The sequence below is a fragment of the Schistocerca nitens genome, chromosome 3 (genome assembly GCF_023898315.1).
Source record: "Schistocerca nitens isolate TAMUIC-IGC-003100 chromosome 3, iqSchNite1.1, whole genome shotgun sequence".
NCBI lineage: Eukaryota > Metazoa > Arthropoda > Insecta > Orthoptera > Acrididae > Schistocerca > Schistocerca nitens.
This window is the reverse complement of record NC_064616.1, coordinates 54,339,124-54,361,197: the sequence shown is the minus strand read 5'-3', so window position 1 is coordinate 54,361,197 and position 22,074 is coordinate 54,339,124. Positions and strand designations below refer to the sequence as shown.

At 38.9% G+C, this 22,074-nt stretch overlaps 1 protein-coding gene across 2 annotated transcripts in view; it reads left to right on the top strand.

The window, feature by feature from the left end:
* LOC126248012 (rab-like protein 6) overlaps window positions 1–22,074 on the top strand; it is a 196,228-nt gene that overhangs the window by 100,159 nt on the left and 73,995 nt on the right. For both annotated transcript variants that reach the window (XR_007545398.1, XM_049948596.1), the window contains exon 8: window positions 10,009–10,198. Coding sequence is in view for 1 of the 2 variants with exons in the window: in XM_049948596.1 (XP_049804553.1) it covers window positions 10,009–10,198 (190 nt within the window). In the remaining variant the exon portion in view is untranslated. The remainder of the gene's footprint in view (window positions 1–10,008; window positions 10,199–22,074) is intronic.

The window sequence follows — 22,074 nt, the reverse complement described above, 5'->3', positions numbered from 1 at the left end:
ATTTAATGTAAATGTAGTGGAGAAACTGTTCATCCATGTTTATTCTAGATTACTTAAATTTTTTATTTAATGACAATAGTTCAGCAACCACCTAATAAAGATACTGATAACATTTAGACAGGCATATTTTTAATCTCATTTAACTTTTTTAGAGTATAAATATTTCTACTTACACAAGGGCTGTTGAAATTTTATTTTTTGTATATATAAATTTTTTTTTTACATTGGGGGCCACGTGCTCTCTATGTTTATAGGTATACATCGTGTGCGTGCCTGATTTTTTTTTTTTTCATGGCTGCAGAAGAACGGCTGGCTAGGCATTGACAAGTGAACATGTGTAAGTGATAGTCATGGGATTTTGTGTAGTGGGCAAAGATAGGAAAAGTGGAACAATGGTATTGCATCAAATTTTGTTTTAAGCTTGGAAATTCTCAAGTTGAAACAATCTGCAAGATTCAACAAATGTTTGGGTGCAAAGCAATGGGAATCACACAGCTAACGGAGTAGTATAACTGCTTCAAACATGGCCACCTGCAAATGAGATAGTTATTGATCATACAAGGACCTGGGTGATGCAGGCTATGTGGAATGAGATCAGACAACTTGCAGACGAGGTTAAAATAAGTATTGGATCTGAGGTTAAAATAAGTATTGGATTTGTTCATTCCATTTCAGCAGAACATTTGGACCTCAGGAGGATCTTGGCAAAATTTGTACCAAAGTTGCTAACAACTGAGCAGAAGCAACTTCATTTGGAGATCACAGTAGACATGCTGGGTACTGTGAACAGTAATTCCAACTTTCTTAACACAGTGATCACTTGTGATGAGTCCTGGGTTAATGGGTATGACCCAGGGACAAAGTTCCATTCATTGCAATGGAATCACCCATCATCCCCAAGACCCAATACAGCGGACCGGTCTGCAGTAATGTGAAAGTTATTCTAACTGTCTTTTTTGACTCCAGTGGTGTGGTCCATCATGATTATGCCCCAGAAGGTACTAATGTTAATAAGGAGTACTACAAAGAGTTTCTACATCACATTCATGAAGCAGTGAGCCACAAAATGGCCAGACTTGGGGGCAGTGGGCAGTGAGCACCTTCACCACAATAATGCATTCACGGCTGTGGTTTGTCAGCCTCCCTATTTCCCCTGACCCAGCACCGAGTGACTTGTGACTTTTCCCTAAACTGAAAAAGACAGTGAAAGAAACCAGGTTTCAGAACAGGGACAATAGTCAGAATTTGACTGAGCAGCTGCACAACATACCAAAATAGGCTTTCCAGCGATGCTTCCAGTAGTGGCAGCAGTGTTGGGAGAGGTGTGTAGAAGCTGAAAGGGATCACTTTGAAGATGACTGGTGTCAAACAATTGTATCTGAATAAAGATTGATTTTATAAATAATAGTCGGATACTTTTTGAACACCCCTCATATATCAGGAAAATTAATAGAAGCATTATCAAGTAGTGACAAGATCTTGTGAGAAGACAAACCATATTTTTATTTAACGCTAGTGTGGTGTACTGCCCATGAAGTCAGACAAGTGCACTGGAAAATATGGCACCCCTAGAACAGATGGGAGGAGTCATTTGACCCATAATGAAATTTGCGTTAATAAAAGATTAAAGTAATAATGTACACATTTCAATCACAGCCTTAACTCAAATTTCTAACACCTTTATAGTGCAGTTTTTGATGCAAAACATTTCATTTCTACCAAAAAATTGTCACCTATTTCTAAAGTTCATATTTTTTCCATTTATTTTACTTGTTTGTTTTTAAATATTGGAATCATGATTTGAGCAGATTATTGGTATTTTTCACTCCCTTTTTCCACAGACTGTTTTTTTTTGTCTTTCTCACAGGTGTCTTTGGTCTTGGTTCCATTCCACATTCCAATTTGCTTTTTTGATTTGTCCTTTGATTTGTCCTTTGATTTGTCCAATACTACAGCTGCTTCTTCATTCAATTGGCTTTCTTTTTCCTGTCCCATTCTTTTTTGTTTCCCTTTTCATGAGTTTGTTTACCAGATTAAAATGAATTTTTTCTTTTCAGTTTATTTTTTATTATTTTATTGTAGATGATCCATGAATTTATTGCTTGCATATATGATATTGTAGGATGCATGCATCAGCCATCTCCTTCAAGCATCTTAGTTGAATACTTACGAACTATTTGATCAGTGACTACCACTTCACGGTGTTGTAGAAGGTAGCAGTTTCTGCCTTCTTCTTTCTTTCTTCACTCAGTGCTACTTTAGGATGTAGTGTGCTGAGAATAATGACATAAAAACTTTGAGGTTTGCCGATGACATTGTAATTCTGTCAGAGACAGCAAAGGACTTGGAAGAGCAGTTGAACAGAATGGACAGTGTCTTGAAAGGAGGATATAAGATGAACATCAACAAAGGCAGAATGAGGATAATGGAATGTAGTCGAATTAAGTCAGGTAATGCTGAGGGAATTAGATTAGGAAATGAGACACTTAAAGTAGTAAAGGAGTTTTTCTCTTTGGGGAGCAAAATAACTGATGATGGTCAAAGTAGAGAGGATATAAAATGTAGACTGGCAATGGCAAGGAAAGCGTTTCTGAAGAAGAGAAATTTGCTAACATTGAGTATAGATTTAAGTGTCAGGAAGTTATTTCTGAAAGTATTTGTATGGAATGTAGCCATGTATGGAAGTGAAACATGGACGATAAATAGTTTGGACAAGAAGAGAATAGAAGCTTTCAAAATGTGGTGCTACAGAAGAATGCTGAAGATTAGATGGATAGATCACATAACTAATGAGGAGGTACTGAATAGAATTGGGGAGAAGAGGAGTTTGTGGCACAACTTGACAAGAAGAAGGGATTGGTTGGTAAGACATGTTCTAAGGCATCAAGGGATCACCAATTTAGTACTGGAGGGCAGTGTGGAGGGTAAAAATCATAGAGGGAGACCAAGAAATGAATACACTAAGCAGATTCAGAAGGATGTAGGTTGCAGTAGGTTCTGGGAGATGCAGAAGCTTGCACAGGATAGGGTAGCATGGAGAGCTGCATCAAACCAGTCTCAGGACTGAAGACCACAACAACAACAAAATAACATTCTTCTCCCCTTGGTACACTGTCAGGGTGCACTTTGGCTTATCAGTCTTTTTCAAAATGAAGGTGGAATGTAACTCTGAGTTATTATTCTTCATTTGGTTGGGGATTTTGTGGTGAATCTTGTTCAGTGTTCCCACTAATAACATTTTCTCCTCTTGGTGTTTCATGGCAAGCTGAACGGATGTGAAGAAGCTGTTTGTAATCATGTTACTTCATGGTTTAGACCGAGCGAGGTGGCGCAGTGGTTAGCACACTGGACTCGCATTCGGGAGGACGACAGTTCAATCCCGCGTCCGGCTATCCTGATTTAGGTTTTCCGTGATTTCCCTAAATCGCTCCAGGCAAATGCTAGGATGGTTCCTTCGAAAAGGCATGGCCGACTTCCTTCCCCTTCCTTCCCTAATCCGATGAGACCTATGACCTCACTGTTTGGTCTCTGCCCTCGCACAATCCAATCTTGGTTTAGAAATGGCTCCAAGTGGCTGGTTGTGTGGTCAGCCTTCCTCCCTACTAAGGAATGGGAAGGCATTGCAAATATACTGGGATGTCACATCTGCAGCTATCCAAAACATACATCCTTATTTATCAAGTTTGTTTGACATAAACTTGGTATATGTTCATCTTGGTTTACTTGGAAGTAACTGGTTATCAGTTTTAATATTTTCACCAGGGTGATAACAGTGGATGCAGTTTTGCATGAACTGCTAAAAAGATGTGAACCTACAGATAAATGAAGAGGAAAGTGAGTACATGCCCGTAACTGTGGAAGATTATCCAAATGAGCACCTGTTCATAGAAATTGGTTCATATAAGATTGATGTCACATGTAATTTCACTTACTTTGGATCCAAAATGAACTGTAAAAATAATGTCAGCTCTGAAGTCCAAACACAAATTTTGTCTGCCAATAAGCACTACCATAACCTCAGAAAACATCTAGAATTTAAGTTGCTCTCAGGAAAACCAAAGTTATGATGTATCAAGTTTTAATAAGGCCAGTGCTAACATACAGTGCTGAAAGAAGGACATTAAAAAAATTGATAAAAAGCAAATGTGCATATTTGAAAGAAAGCTCTTGAGAAAAATTATTGGGGCAGTGGAAGAAAATGGTGCATGGATGAGGAGATTCAACCATGAGTTATATAACCTATATAGTGAACCAGACATTGTCAACTGCATTAAGATTAAAAGGCTTGAGTGGGCATGACATGTACTGAGAGTAAACAACAGAATGATTAAGAAAATATTCAGCTCACTGCCTGAAGGAACAAGCAGATTTGTAAGACTAAAGTTAAGGTGCGAGAAAGGTGTCAGAGAGGACATTAGGAAAATTGTAATTCAGAATGTGAGGAGCTCAGCACTAAACAGGGAAGATTGGAATTATCTTCTACAGAAGGCATAGGTTCACAAGGGCTGTTGCACCGATGTTGCTGAAGAAGAATGCGACCAGTGGTCATTCAATGAAATATCTTTAGCACAAAAAGTATGTCTGGCTTGCATGAGAGCAGTCATTATCTCCAATTATACCGTCCATTTGTGTGGTGTTTTTTATTTAACTTTGAGTATTTGATTCTGAGTGGTTTTTTTTAATGATAGCATCAGTTCATCAAAATGAAGTTAGAAGGCATTGATGACAGACTCCATCCACTCAGTTGCAGGCATATGCAGTTGGTTGTCCTCTCTCCTTTAGGACATTCAAAGCAATCTTCTTTCCAGACAACGGCATGGTGGCAACCTTCCATTCTGTTACAGCTCTAGCTGTCTTCTTTGGTTTTGTGTCAGCTGTCTCCCGAGATTAAGAAAAGACTCAAGATGGGGAGACATTTATTGCTTTTCCCCCATCTCACTGCTGTCATTGTCAGTCGACCCTGGGAGAGAATCATCATCTGAATCCAGTAAGTCACTTTCTGATTCAGTATCAAAGTTTTACAGAATTCACAAAATCTCTTCATAGGTAAGACTACACTGACATGATGTAATTGAAAACGCCAATTACAGGCCAAAAAATGCTATATAACCGATGAAGTGAGCAACACCAATACACGAAACATGACTGAAAAGCTAGATTCCAAGTTTGTTCTGAAAATCTTTCTGATACCATGCTCATCATAATTTGAGGGAGCAATTGTTGACCAAAGCAAAGTACAGTGCAAGTACGTTTGTCTTTATGAGACCAGAAATAATTTAAAAAGATGTTATGCCAGGGGTCTGTTGACTCGTGGTGCTGTTCTTGGTATACCTCATGAAATTTCCATGAAACCTAGAAAATTTAATAGATTGCAGTAGCTTATTGTCAAAAGTAGAAGAAATGAGGAAAAGTCACAAAATTTGCTGAAAGAATGTAAAAAAGAAAAAGAATTGAATTCATTATTGCAGAAATAAAAGCTGAGAGGTGTCTTGACCCCTTTTGCTGTTGTAGTGATAAAAACTGAAAAATGAGAAGTAGCAGTTTTTGAGACTGCAGACAGATCACATTCTGAATTGGAAAATCCTCACCCTAAAAAATTGTAAACTGCCCTAGTTTAAAAAAATGATATTTTGACAAGTGTTTCACTGTCTTTTGTTATAATAAATGCTTCTCTTTTCTAAAAAAATCAGCTAATATTTGTGCACCAATACTATAATATCTCTTAAAGTGATGTAATTCCAATGTATTGTACTAAAACTAAATGTATTCCCTTGACAGAAGTTAGATTTTCTGCCATCTTACAAAAAAAGTCCACTTCAAATCATCAGCAACTGTGAGTCTTGTAGCTCATAATGAAGAAAGTTATGTATTATGCTGTAAGGGACATTTCATATTTAATGAAGTTGATTATCTTCTGCATCATGCACAAATGATGCTAGGTTCAATATCTAGACCAAGGATAGTCATCAACCTTTTTACCCACCTTCCCCTTTTTTGCCTCCGTTAGTAGTAAAATTTTCTAGCTGCCCACTGGTTCCAGAGCAATGGTGATTTACAAAGTGGAGCAGTAAAGTTACTTTAAAAAATTTATAAAGAAGAGTGACAGCAAGTTAAAACATATAACAACAATTGTGTACCAAATACTGTATGTAAAAATTTGATGAAAGCACCCAATGAAAAAGTTCTTAAAACCCTAGTGCATGCCACTCACCATGAAACCTGGAACACCCACTAGTGGGTGGTGGGGACCAGGTTGATGACCAATGATCTAGACCACCATATTATCACTGTTGCTATAGGCATACAACACACTATATCTTTCAGGACAAAAGTACTCAAAAGAAGCAATACAAAAATATATCAGGGTTTTTGTAGCATAAACGATAGTTCTGGGTATGGATGCAGTCAAATCCCTACCAGTGGGCATTATTTCAGTGTGTAGCTGGTCTGTTGTAGTACTAGGATATGTTCTTGAGAAAAGACACCTGAATCTGTAACAATAACAGGAATTTTAGGCAGTTGTCATAGCCCTAGGCATAGTTTCTGAGAATAAAAACCCACGTTTGTAGCTGGGCAGGCAATATCACAGTCTATAATGAAATCTACATTGGTGATTAGAATAAAATATAATATATCACAGTCTATAATGAAACCTAAATTGGTGTTTAGAATAAAATATAATAATGGCACTAACAACTGAATCAGGAGAAGAAGAGACTGAGTGCTGTGACATACAAAACTGGCCTTCAGACCCCAGCAGTGGCATTAAAGTGAACCCTGTCAGTTACGAGGGTTTTCCATGTGACTTCTTGTCATAGCCCCTTATAGAGAGCATGCTACTGTAGAGCTAGTTAATCGATATGCTGGTTGATGTTTTCTGGCTGGATTCAGAGGTGGCTGCAAGTCGGGCCATTGAAACTGCAACACCAGGAAGAATAGCAAATAATGAAATGTTATAAATTATGCGTATGTGGAATAATATGAAGAATCAGTGATTAACTTTGCATGTAGTTTTGGATGTACAGGGTGCAAAATTTAGTACACAGAGTTGCCACCTCACTGCCAGGGCAACAGCCGAACACTGTCTGTACTGATGTAGGTTAAGTCAGGATGGGCAATGTGCAGTTTTGCATTAAGTTATTGAAATCCATCGACCTTAACAAATCAGAAATGTAAGGGCTGCTGTCCAGATTACCAGCTATGCAAACCTGAGGTGATTGTATTGTGCATCCAATGGCACCCCATACCACCACACCAGGTTCTGTATCTGTATGACAATGACAAATGCAGTCTGACAGTGTTCATTCGCCTAGGAGCCTACACACATGGATACATCCATTCTGATGCTGTACACCGATCCAGGACTCATTTGAAACAATGACACAATGTCGCTCCTGTTTATGGTGGTGTCGTTGTGGACACCACTGTTGGTCCACCTCTCTCTGCTACCATGTCAAATGAAATGACAACAGTAGTTGCTGTGCTGATAGTCCATGGTGCTCCAGACATCATGCTTGCTGTCCTGCAAACAAGCCTATTACCTGACTTGAAGTGTCCAGGGTGCAGTGTGACTGCCAAGTGAGCAATGTGTCTATTCTCTCAGGCACCAGCCTTGTGATCTACTGAGATCGTGCATGACACTGGTAGCAGCCCTCCTAAACCTCTCAATTCATGACCAACACAAGTAACAATATTGAGAGATAATAAACCGTAGCCTTGATAGGCCACAATCATGCCAGTGTCAAATTCTGACATGTGCTGGTAAAAATGTCTTCTTGCATGATTCTGTGTAACACATTCATCTCCAAACAAGTAAGATTGAATTGCAGTTTTTGAATGAGAAACCCTTGGCATAATAGTTCCATACAAACAGAATGTAGATGGCGTTACTACTCTACCTACTACGTGTAGTTGTGTTTAAATGATAATCCATAGCCTATCCAAACATGATATACGAGGTGTGGCTAGAAAAAAACCGGACTAGTACTGGTGAAACAATAAAACGAATGCAATAAGGCTGAAAGTCGTGTGGCCTGTCACGTGACTCTCGCTCCGCCTACTGCTCGAGTTTCATCTGCCTCCTGCACTCAGTCTGTCCGTGGCATCTGTTTTAAGTAGTTGACGTTTTGTTTGTGCGTTGGAAAATGTTGAGTGTACAGAAAGAACAGCGTGTTAACATCAAATTTTGTTTCAAACTAGGAAAATCTGCAAGTGAAACGTTTGTAATGTTACAACAAGTGTACGGCGATGATTGTTTATCGCGAACACAAGTGTTTGAGTGGTTTAAACGATTTAAAGATGGCCGCGAAGACACCAGTGATGACACTCGCACTGGCAGACCATTGTCAGCAAAAACTGATGCAAACATTGAAAAAATCGGTAAACTTGTTCGACAAGATCGCTGTTAACAATCAGAGCAGTGTCTGAGCTAACAGGAGTTGACAAGGAAAATGTTAGGCAGATTCTTCATGAAAGTTTCAACATGAACAAAGTGTGTTCAAAAATGGTTCCAAAGTGTCTCACAATTGAACAGAAGGAACGCCGAAGAATGATTTGTTCTGACATCCTGGAAAACATTGAAAGTGATCCCACCTTCTTACAAAATGTTATTACTTGCGATGAATCGTGGTTTTTTACTTACGATCCCGAAACTAAACGCCAATCGATGCATTGGAAAACTCCTGGTTCTCCACGACAAAAAAAAGCACGAATGTCAAAATCGAAATTCAAGGCAATGATGATTGTTTTTTTTTTTGACATCAAAGGGATTGTGCACATTGATTGGGTACCAGAGGGACAAACAGTGAATCAGCATTACTACATTAGCGTCCTGGCTACCCTACGTGAGCGAGTACGGAGAAAACGGAACGATTTGCGGAGAAAAAAGTCATGGATCCTTCACCAAGACAATGCCCCAGCTCACAGTACGTTGTCAGTGAAGACGTTTTTGGCAAAACACAACATTCCCATCTTAGATCATCCACCCTACTCACCTGATTTGGCCCCCTGTGACTTTTTTCTTTTCCCTAAAGTCAAGTCAGCTTTGAAAGGAACTAGATTTGAGACTGTTGAAGCAGTAAAAGAAAAAGCGACGGAAGTAATGTATGGATTTACCGAAAATGATCTGCAGCATTGCTATGAACAGTGGAAAATTCGTATGAAGCGATGTAGAGACCGAGGAGGAGAGTACATTGAAGGAGGTAACATGAAATTGTAAATAATTGTAAATAAATTTTTTTTCCAGCATCAGTCCGGTTTTTTTCTAGCCGCACCTCGTACTCCATGCCAGTTCGATGTTTGTTGTATGCCATCTTCATAATGTTGCGATGTTAATGGCCAGCAGTGTACTGATATACCAATGTCAATACATCTCCAAACCTGAGGAAGTCCAAAATATTAAGGAACAATGAACAACATGATATAGATTCCAGTAATTTATTTAAATTCCTCTAACCCTGTAATGAGCTTTTGATGAAATAGTAAAACTCCTAGATGAACAAGTTATTTGTCAGTGTCCAAAGAAGTGCCTAAGTTTGCGTTCTGAGAATACTCATTGTCATTTTTAACTCAACCCCTCCCCCTTTGCTTCTTCCCTCCATATAATATCTCTCTCTCTCTCTCTCTCTCTCTCTCTCTCTCTCTCTCTCTCAGCCAAAGATATGAGGATTGATTCAAATCTCTTTATTTGACATCACTCAACAAGTTAAAAAACATTTACCAAACAGGCATGATATAGTAAGCTATCATTCATTGTAAACCTTAATTTATAGAGTAAAAGTGCATTTGAATTTTGGTGAAAGAAATTCTGCTTATTGGGATATGTGGGAATGTGCACTATGTAGCACAAGTGTAGTTAGCAATCTGATTAGTTTCTGCCAAGAGACACATGTGCCTGTCACTGTACAATCTAAAATGTTATACCCATTCTTTTTTTCTTTGTTAGTATTGTTATTTTTTAAAAGGCTGAATTAAGTAGCAACTTAATTTGTATACATGTGTTTGTTAAAGGTGTGGAGAACATCCAGCAACCTAGTTCAGAAGAAAAGATTGAAACTCCCTCCAAAAATCCTAGCACACCAGAAGTGATAACAAGTGTTGATGAGTTTGTGCCTGATGGAGGACAGATAGACAATTCATTTCTTGAAGACAGTCCTGTCACATGTGCATCTCCTGTACACAAGGAGGAAGATACAGACAGGTAAATGTAGGAAAATAAGATGTTATTTACATATTCTTTGATCCTAACTTATTTTTATGCTTTTTCCACTTATTTATTATACAGTTAGTAGGATTGATTCATTGACAGAGTTGTCAAAAGGCTTTAATATGAATCACATTATAAGTTTAAAAAGTTTGTAATATTAAATCAAGAAAAGAGTTACCAGTCTTATGGAATCTGTTCCTAACCTCCTACAAATCAAACAACTTGTAACTCTATGCAATTAGCCCAGACAAAGAAATTAATAAACTAGACTGAACTGAACGAAGATATGAATTTAAACAATCCCATGATTGCCCCATAAGCTCTCCAACTAAATGCTGGAATTCTTTTCAAAACAAACTTTTGAGCAATTACTTCTGCTGTCCTAAACAAGGCTTAGTGGTCATTGTCAGCTTTGTTTCACTTTATTCATTTCTTTTTCACCTTTTGTAACATTGTATTATCATTTGCATAAGGATGCTTTTATGATACGTAGTACACTCTCACCATTTTTATTTCTGTGCTGCTCTTTCAGAACTTAGGTGTGTTGTCAATTACTCCTAAGAGGTCAACAAAGTGAAAAGTTTGTGATGGCAGCAAAGACTATGTTGCTTACAACAAAAATACACTTTATTTTTCATTGTAGCCCGATTTTATGTCAACACAGTTTGTTCAACATTTTTGGGTGAGTAGATTTTATCCATGGAATATGGTTCAGGAAAATCTGAAAGATACACATATATGGCTGCCATAACCTACTGATTGGTCTCAAAATGTTTTCCAGTCACAACTTCCTTTATGTGTCAGAATAGGTGGAAGTTAGTGGATGTCAGACCTAGTGAAGAAGATAGATGTTGAGCTATTTGTGCATCAGGTTCCACATTTTCCATATTGCTAAACACCCTTGTAGACAAGCCATTATCTGGACAAAATATGATTTTTTTAAATGTTCAATCCAGGCTTTTCAGGTGTAATTTTTCATCCAGTTGGTCCCAAAAACTTGCTTAGTATCCACAATAATTGTTAATGTTGTATTCTTTGCAAGATAATCAATAAGAATAATCCGTTTTGCATCCCCGAAAAGTTAGGCTTGCATTACTTTCTTTCAATGAAATATCTTGTTAATGACTGCTCATCTACAGGGTGATTATAATTATATAATCAAAGTTAAACTTTCAAAACACTGTAGAAATAACACCACTGCTCAGAATAACATCAAATTGCAACAGAATATTATCGGAGCAGGGGAAAACATATGGCTGAAGAAAAAAAAAAGTGTGAAAATTGATCAATAGATGGCACTGTATGTGTCATAATACGTAAATGAAAACACCTGTCATGCGCACAACCCACTGAAGTTGGTATAAACACGCTGGGTACAAGGCTTTTCCTCCTTTCGCATCTGTGGCGTTCACCATGACGGTCTCGATACAGGATCGTGCTCTCCTTGTAAAGCTGTATTACAGGAATGATGACCGTGCACATGTCGCTCTGCAGAAGTTCTGGACATTGAAGGGTTTGAAAAAAGGCGTTGGTCCGATGACTGCCATGGGTCTGGAGAAAATGATTGGGAAATTCGAAAAGACAGGTTCTTTTGGTGTGCAACCTAGTAGAGGGAGGAAATGAATTGATTCGACGGCAGTGGAAGCAGTGGCCACAGCAATGCAGGAGGAGATAAGTGGTGGTGTGCAAACGCGTAGTGCACGTGGAATTGCTCGAACATTGGACATACCCATGAGCTATCCATTCAAAATTACCCATGTGCATGAATTGCTTCCTGGTGACCTGCCAGCAAGAGAGGCCTTTGCCTTAGAATTTCTTGCTCGCATGGAAGTGGACACTGATTGGCCATGGAAGATTTTGTGCAAAGGCGAAGCCCACTTCCATCTGACAGGGTATCTCAATACACATAATTGTCGAATATGGGCAATGGAAAATCCACATGCAAATCAACCAATACCACTTTATCCTGAAAAGGTCACTGTGTGGTGTGGGTTTACGGCATCATTTATCATAGGGCCATATTTTTTCAGAGAGACAGCTGCTTCCGGTCCTGTTAACTGTACCATCACTGATAAGTGCTATGAGTGTCTTTTGCGCAACCACGTCTTTCCAGCTCTCCAACAGCGTGAATGGGATCATTTTTATGCAAGATAGCGCACTTCCGCATATTGCAACTCCAGATAAGCAGCTGCTGAAGCGCCATTTCAGAAATGCTAGAATTATCAGATGCCATTTTGCTACAGCCTGGCCATCCCGATCACCTGATCTTAATCGGTGTGACTTCTGCCTGTGGTGCTGTCAGAAAGATGCTGTGTTCAGTGTTCCAATTGCAAACTTAGCTGCATTGAAGGCACACATTGCGCAACACATTCTGGAGGGGACCCCGGAAATACTTCGATCAGTTGTGGAACATACTGTTTCTCGATTTCAACTTGTTTGCAGAAAACAGTGGACAGCATATTGAACATGTTTTGCGCCAGTCACATGGAAATTAATAATCCGATTTGATTTTGACTGATGCTTTTTATGTGTTTTTTGGCCTCAGAACAATTAAAAACCAATGTGATTTATGCTTTTATGTTGTTATTGACCTTAGGACAATTAGAGACCGATGTGAGTGATGCTTTTCATGTGGTTTTTGGCCTTTGGACAAATAAGAAGTGATTTTCCCCATACAATGTGATATGACCTTGCCGTGGTGGATGGGCTTACGTAACTAACAGTATCACACCTATACACCCATGCACACTGAGAGTATGGTTTGCTTAACGTCAAATGTACACCTTAGGCATTGTTATATGATTCATTTGTCATTTTAGTCGACCACTTTTAAATTATGATGTTTACAGTGCCATATATTGCTACATTTTTTAACTATTTATTTTTCTTCTGCCATACGTTTTCCTCCTCCTCCAATAATGTTCCATTGCAATTTGACATCATTCTGACCAGTGGTGTTATTTCTACACCGGTTTGAAAGTTTAACTTTAAGTATAATCACCCTGTATATCTCATCATTTTTGTTCCTGTTAGATTTGTTTACACAACACTTCTATTTTATTTATTAATTGGTTTACTGAATGATAAAGATTATATTTGATTATGGAGTCCTCTGTAGGTAACTTATTAGTTAGAAAAACAAATTTTTGGTAGTAATTAGTTATTTTTTGTTATGAAAAGAGAAAAGTGGTATACAGGGTAGGACAGAAAGGGGAAATGGGTAAGACTTGTAACATAATGGCCAGCATTTATCATATTGGCCCAAAAATATGCTACCCTTTTTATCTAAATTTCATCCTTGTAAAGTTAGAATGTGGCTTATATCAGCTACCTTGTCTTTTTACATACCCTTGCTGTGCAAAAATTATGCTCATTCGCAGCAATACAACTAGTGTCTGTAACTGAAACTGGTGGCAGTGCATTATATTACACAACACTGCAAACTTTTACCAGTATTTTATTGGCATTCACATTGTGTAGGTCTACCAATATTGTTCTTTAGCTTATAATTCAGTTTCAGTTGGATACTGGTAGGAAAGCCTGATTTATGCCAATATGAACAACCATTTAGAGTGAAAATTGTCATCAAGCCAAGGAATTCAATGCAGTTAAGTGAAAGTTTCAACTTATAGTTCTGCATTATGCCAAAACCACAACCAACAGAGGGGCTGGAAGAAAGTGTGGACTGATTGAATCTAAGTCTTTGTTTGTCCATCTTTTCAGAGATGGTTGCAGGACTCATTTGTTCAGTACTGAATATCAAATCAAACACATTTCAGCCATCTAATTTCCAAACTGTTATTTTATTGGGCTACCAGTTTCTGTGATATGTTATGCCATCTTCAGACCCCCTGACTGACATGCAGGAAGATTCCAACCTCGGTTCCGGTCAAAATAGCGACCAGCATTCAAAGACTGGTATCTGTAGATTTCTGCTTGATAGAGTGATCACTTCAAAAAGTCAACAGATGATGTTTGAAGTGATCACTGTATCAAGCAGAAATCTACAGATACCAGCCTTTGAATGCTGGCCCCTATTTTGACTGGAACTGAGTTAGAATCTTCTTTCATGTCAGTCAGGGGGCCTGAGGATGGCATAATATATCGCCAAAACTGGTAGCCCAGTAAAATAACAGTTTGGAAATTAGATGGCTGAATGACATTTGATTTGACATTTGGGATGCTGGGTTGCTTCAGTAGAAAAATGGAAGTTGGCTGTTACAACAAGAAAATCGTCACTTGAAGATGAGGTTCTTTCCTCTATGCAAGATAAGAGGAAAAATAGGATGCCTGTCTCATGAGAAATAATCCAACTGAAGGTCTTGGAAATCGCAAGAGTCTTAAACATGCCACAAGGAGACTTCAGTGGGAATGTTGATTTGATTTGATTTACGCAGGGAGACAAAACCAACAGTGGTCTTAGCCCAATGTTGTCCACACTGAAACTGAGTTTATTGTGGGATTTGCTCCCTGTGATTCAAGTGAAACCAAGTAGTGCCCTTAAGAAGTAGTAGGAGACTCTTTACTAGTAACTTATTAGTTACATTTTCTTCAGGCTCTACCTATGCTTTTGTTTTTGGACTGTAGTCCAATATTCTACATGCTGCCTCTTGATTCAGGCCACATAGTTTTGATTTTACCATCCCATTAGTGGTGGTTAGGATGGGTTCTGGTCCAATAAATGGAGTCATCATGCTTGCCCTTGCCAGTGTATCAGCTTGTTCATTGCTACTAACTCCTGAGTGACCAGGGACCACAGCATGCATACTCCAGCCCCAGTGCCTTCATCTGTTTTTGACTTGTCAGTAAAACAGACCATGTCTCCTGAACAATGTAGTAACTCATTCTTCCACTGCTCCCTTCTTTCAGTTGTTACATTGAAAGGTTTATTAAAGCAGCTAGAGTTACTTTATGGTCAGCTACCATTTCCTCAATCTTTCCTATATTTACCACACTCACTATATCGGTCTAGAATTGTGGATATCCTACAGGAATCCAGTTATTTCCAGCTTTTAACATGTGTGCCCTGCCGCTGCCTCCATTGTAACCCAAAGGTGTAATGGACGCATGTACAGCATGGTCTCCATCCCAGCAGTTCCACCTGTTATGGCTAAACAGGCCAGTCTCTGCATGTTGCCAAGCTCCTAAGCAGTCACCTTCTTTTCTGCTTTGTTCTACCATACTGTAGCCCCATACATTTTTCTATCTGGTTTGATATGGCCCACCTGATGCGGCCCACCATGAATTCCTCATCTGTACCAACCTCTTCATCTCATAGTAGGATGTTCAAGCTATGTCCTCAGTTATTTGCTGGATGTATTCCAATCTCTGTCTTCCTCTACAGATTTTACCCTCTACAGCTCCCTCTATTACCATGGAAGTCATGCCTTGATGGCTTAACAGATGTCCTATCATCCTGTCCCTTCTCCTTGTCAATGTTTTTCACATATTCCATTCCTCTCCAATTCTGCATAGAACCTCTTCATTCCTTACCTTATCAGTCCACCTAATTTTTAGTTCATCTGTAGCACCATATCTCAAATGCTTTGATTCTCTACAGCTCCAGTTTTCCCACAGTCCATGTTTCACTACCATACAATGCTGCTCCAAATATACATTCTTAGAAATTTTTCCTCAAATTAAGCTCTATATTTAATGCTAGTTGACTTCTCTAGGCAATGAATGTCCTTTTTGCCAGTGCTTGTCTGCTTTTGATGTCCTCCTTGCACCGTCCGTCAGTTGTTATTTTGCTGCCTAGGTAGCAGAATTCCTTAAGTTCATCTAATTAGTGACCATTAATCCTGATGTCAAGTTTATTACTTTTCTCATTTCTGCTAGTAGAGTGCCCCACAAACCAAACATCATCATCATCATCATCATCATCATCATCTCATTTCTGCTACTTCTCATTACTTTCATCTTTTTTCAGTTTACTCTAAATCCATATTCTGTATTCATTAGATGGTTCATTCCATTTAGTAGATCATGTAATTCTTTTTCACCTTCACTCAGGATAAAAATGTCATCAGCGAATCATATCATTGATATCCTTTCACCTTGAACTTTAATTACACTGTTGAACCTTTCTTTTATTTCCATCATTGCTTCTTCGATGTACAGATTGAACAGTAGGGATGAAAGATTACATTAATGTCTTATACTCTTTTTAATCCGAGCACTTACTTCTTGGTTGTCCACTATTATTATTCCCTCTTGGCTCTTGTACATATTGTATATTACCTGTCTCTCCCTATAGCTTACCCCTATTTTTCTCAGGATTTTGGACATCTTGCATCATTTTACATTGTCCAATACTTTTTCCAGGTTGACAAATCCTATGAATATGCCTTGATTTTTCTTTTGTCTTGCTTCCATTATCAACCGCAACATCAGAATTGCCTCTCTAGTGCCTTTACCTATCCTAAAGCCAAACTGATCGTCATCTAACCCATCCTCAATTTTCTTTTCCATTTTTATATATATTATTCTTGTAAGTAACTTTGATGCATGAGCTGTTAAGTTGATTGTGTACAGTGTTGTATATCCAGCACATATTCCTGGGATATAGACTCATTTTTTATCACAGGTCCTTCTAGTGCTCATATGAGTACTTTTTGCCATGCAACATATATACTTTATGTAAGGGGTCCATGAAACTTTCACATCCAGGGTTATCCCTATATACTTCACTATCCCTTCTACTGGTAGAATTTTTTGAAGGTGCTTGAGGTTCCAGTAGGTGTGCTGGATTTCCTTTCTCATAAATGGTACTACAACAGTTTTCTTGAGACTAATCCCTAGATCCTGTTTTCTGCACCAGTATTCCACAATGTCTTGTGCACATAGTGCCATTGTTTTAAGAGCACCAGCAAATTTGACAAGTATTACTATGACTGAATCATCTGCATAAGTAGCCTCTGGTATTTAACTCTTCAGTGTGTCCATTCACCATTTGGTTTCACAGTAGTGGGAACAACACCCCTCTTTGTGGACACTGCCCAGTAGTGTTGATTGCCATTTTCTCATTCATCATGGTGGCTTCTATCTTTCTTCTGCTTAGGTTGGTCTGAATCCACCTGCATGTCGTGGTCTCGGTGCCATGCTCGTCTGCAGCTCGAAACATGGATTCGAATGTTGTATTGTCAAAAGCTCCCTGGATGTCCAGCATAGAAATATTTCCTGAAAGTGTAGAGCTTTTTCCACCTTCCAAACAATTTGGGGAAATGCCATTTCACATGATTGTTTCATGTGTTGATTTACATGTAGAGGAACCTCAGTTAATCTCTTCTCCCTTATGTGCACAATAACTGGTTTTTCTAGTGTCTTTAGAAGAAACTGGACAGTATGGCATCAGGGGATGTGCAGACAAATGGATTCATTGTTCCTAAGCAATCATATACAGAAAGTTAACATGAAGTACACTAATAATCAACTCAATTCAATAACCAAAATCCTATCTACTAGGTAAACTGTTAAACAAGATGTACCACAGGGCTCAGTATTTGGGACCTCTACTATTCATCCTGTATATTACCGCATTTACTCGAATCTAAGCCACACTTTTTTCCGGTTTTTGTAATCCAAAAAACCGCCTGCAGCTTAGAATCGAGTGCAAAGTAAGCGTAAGTTCTGAAAACTGTTGGTAGGTACCGCCACAACTAACTTCTACCGTCGAATATATGTAGCGCTACACAGGCATGCTTTGCAGGCACAAGGATAAATACTGGCGCAAAAACCTCTGCGTCAGTAAATAAATAAAAAAAGGTGGAAGACGAGCTTTTTCCTCCGCCCCGAGTTTCGACCACTGCATTTTCATACATTATCCAACGAAGTAAACACAAATTCCGTATTGTTCATCTTCGAATGTAGCAGCATTTCAATGTACTATGAAAATCTGACTGGCAAGACTGTTTTGGATGTTTGTCAATATGGCCAACTCTACGTTCTGAATTTTTTCCTACCTGTGAGAAGAGATGGTTGCTAATAGGAACTCATATGAATTGTGAATCATTTGCAGTATTCTCTTCATCATAAGAATAATATGAATACAAACATTTTGCCATGTATTCTTTCATGTTTGCTGCTATCTCATTTAAATCCTGTCTGCCTAATAAAGTACGAAACTAGAGTGAGACAACAGCAAACGCGGAAGAATATACGTATCATGTCATGTTTATATTCGTATTATTCTTATGCCTAATAGTGATACAGTCAGAAATGAAGCACGGCAGTTGACTAGATTTTTAAATCTAAGATGACTCTAATTTATGTGCAGAATGTAATGCACTAAAGAGGCGTCTACAAAGATTTTCAAACGTAGAAAAATTTTTGCTAAACTCTCGTTCAGAACATCTTCTGTCATACGCAGTCTATCATTTGGTTCTTGTTGACCATTATCAAAGAAAGCAGCAGTGTAAGTAACAACAAATAGCAGTCTCTTGCCATTGTTTCGCTAATGAGATGATTCCTCTCTCTTTTTCCTTTTTTAATTGAAAGCGGCGGTAGCGTGCACAAAAGCAAGGCATGCCGCGAGAGGCGACATGTCGTTAACACTCATTATCACAATGCGACAAACAATGCATGACACAGTATAGTAATGCATTTTCAGCTTAGAGTGGTGTAAACACCTATAACAAAGAAAACGGCAATTATCAGATCAAAGAAAAATAAGCAATCGATTCAAGCTAGACAAAGCACCTGAAAAAGGAAGGGTACCCGAATAAATACGGACGGAGCGCCTGATGCATAGCAATGGCTACCTGGTAAAGCTTAACTGCTAAGCTTATGACTCGAACCAAACTACTGTAGCTGTATCGTCATTCATTCGACCTAAATTGTGTATCATATTACAATGGAGCAACTTTGTTTCGATGTGGAGGTACGGCTTAAAACTTTTCTCTCCCCTTGAATTTCGAGTATCAAATTTCAGGTGCGGCTTAGATTAGGGATTTTTTTTTTTTTTTTTTTTTTTAAATACTTGATTTCGAGTCTCATTTTTCAGGTGCGGCTTAGATTCGAGTAAATACAGTAATGATTTGAGCCTGAATGGAGATGCACACAGAACCATAGTATTTTCTGGTGACACAACTGCCCTCCTTAAAAGAGAGAACACAGAGGCTGTCCAGAAGGCTGTGGATTTTGCTACTGAACAACTGGGCAACTGGACTACAATCAACAGATTAACCATCAACCCTAAAAAGAACAGTTTCCATGAGCTTTCACACCGCACAAAATGCAAATCCCTCTCAACCACTTGTAATGTCAAATAACCAACCAATAAATCCAAATGCTGTGTTCAAATTCCTGGATCTGTGGTCTGTGCGTAAAAGATAACCTGAAATTGAATAAACATACTGAAAAGGTAACTGCTAGAATAAGTACTGGCTGCTATACAGTGAGTTTGCTGAAATCATGTGCTAGCCAGAAAACAGTAACTAGTACACTCTATGCATATGAACGGGCCTGCCTAAAATATGGTGTGCTATTCTAGGGAATTTTTCAACTGCCCTGAGCATTTTCAAAATCCAGAAGAGGGCCACATGGACGTCCAACTATTCAGCAAGCTTCACACATGTACTAAGTCTGTTGGAGACAACATACAATTTAGTAAAGCCATGAAGTCCTGTCTGCTGTGTCACTGTTTTTACTCTGTAAAAGAATACCTAGAAAAGTTATTTTGCTGTTTATTTTCAAGTGCAGAACATGAACAACTCAGTGAAGCTATTTTAGTCAAGTTGTTGCAGTGTGTTTTAATACCATAATCTCCCCATAATATGGGTTAAAATGTTAACAAATTTTATCCAACATCTGTAACTCATTGTGTATTATCAGATCACATGGATTTAAATGAATAAAGGAGGACAGGCTGATGGGTTTTATATCCTTGGCCTTGGTGAGATGAATTTCCTGGCTTCGGAATGAAAATAACCCTCATTGTTCTCCAAGAATTAGGAATGATTGTTGCTACCATGCTGACCCGACCCTAAACAGTCTACATAGGAATCTAATTACATCCTCTCATGTTTGTTTTAGTAGAACTGGAAAGATACCATCTGGGCTTGATGAGTGCTTGAAACATTCACACTGCCCACTGGATTTCATAAAATCAACTCATTCTCTGGTAGAATCCTAGTTTTCCCTTTGATTACATGTAAACCACTGTCTTTCAGGGATTGGCTCCTGGCCTGTGTTACCTGCCAGAGTGCACTGAGGGAAGTGAGTCTCAAAGAGCACATCCAGCATGTCACTCGCTGTCCTTGTATACTTACCATTCTCCTTCCTTAAAATACCTCCTGGATTAGTTGGTATTCTAGTGAGGGTTTTATGAAGTCTAGAACAAGTAGCTGTACCTTCCAATTCCTCACAAAATAACTTCCAGGTAGATAAGCTTTGCCGGTTTAATCATAAGGTTGTATTTGACAAGGGCCTCCTGATATTTTGCCCGTTGTCCTTTCTTCTATGCAAGGTTGAACAGTCTTTCTATCTGTTTCCTTTTCACTTCCAGATTGTTGTTCCACCAAGGTACGTTCCTATTTGTGCACTTCTTGGTGATAGGGCAGTTCTCTAAATATGAAGCTGTGATGGCAGATGTTACTGCCTCTGCCATTCCCTCAAAATCTAATGGGTTCCTCATCAAAGTTTTGACTTGAGATATGCATGAGTTTAGATCTTTCCTATATGAGTCCCAATCTGTTTTCTTAGGATTCCTATAGGCCAGGGTCTGTTTAACACCCATTTCAACCTCAAACTTAATATACATGTGTAACAGCGAAGATAATCAGTTTTTGACACTGTAATGGAATGGATAAAAAATCTACTACCAACCAGGCAGCAGGAGATCACATGTATAAAAAAAGGTTTTGCATATGCAAGCTTTTGGAGCCAGTCACTCCTTCTTCTGGCAGAACGGTTGAAAGAGAAAGAAGAGGGGTGTAGGAAAAGGACTGGAGATGTTTAGAAGAAAGGGGTAGAGTTCGGGAAAGTCATCCAGAACCCTGGTTCAGGAGAGACTTACTGGATGGGATGAGAAGGAAAGAGTCTTTCCTGCCTTAGTTTCCTGCCTTAGCTTTTTCTGGATCCCTTTATGCTGAGAAGTGGGAGTATTAGACTCCTCTCTTGTTCTCTGTCATAGAGGTGGAAGGGATCTGATTACCCCTTTCACTCTGAGACTGTCTTTTTTAGGAGGTCTTAGGTTCAAGACCTTTTAGTTCCCTCCATTTTTGTTTAGGAAGCCTTTCTTTACATTCCTTTTGTTTCTTTTCTTTGGGAAGTTTCCTCCTCTATAGTCTCAAACAAGGATTTAATCTTGACCTGGTCCAACATCACAGTAACAGTTTCCACTTCTTGGACTGGTTTGATCACCCAATACAATTGCAGAAACAATTTCCATCAGTTCCAGCCCTGATGCTTGGGTGTTTGCAGTCTCATTAAGTCCTTCAGTTTTTGTTCTCTTTTCAGTGTTCTCCATTTTGATCCAACGAGTATTGGGGATCTATTTGGTCAACATCATGGTACCCCACATGGTGCAAGGCTAATTACTCAGCATGTGTCATGTCACACCTTGGATGGGGTCTGGGGAATTGGGGAAAGACTGTGGGAGTGGATATGGTGAGATGGGCATTTTAAGACGCTTTGTCTGGGTCATCCATTGAGGTTTGTCCAGTGTGGAATACACTGCCAGCAGCTGTGCTATCGCTGGCATAGACCTCAGCTTCTTGCGAACTCACAAGCATCTCCATCCATACAGACAGTGCTTTTACAAGGTGCCATTTCCTGGAGAGAGTGGAAGTATTGGTTGGTGTCGTTGGTTTATGTGGAGAAATGCCTTGATCTCTTACGAAGTACTACAGTAGCACAAAGAAGCCAGCAGA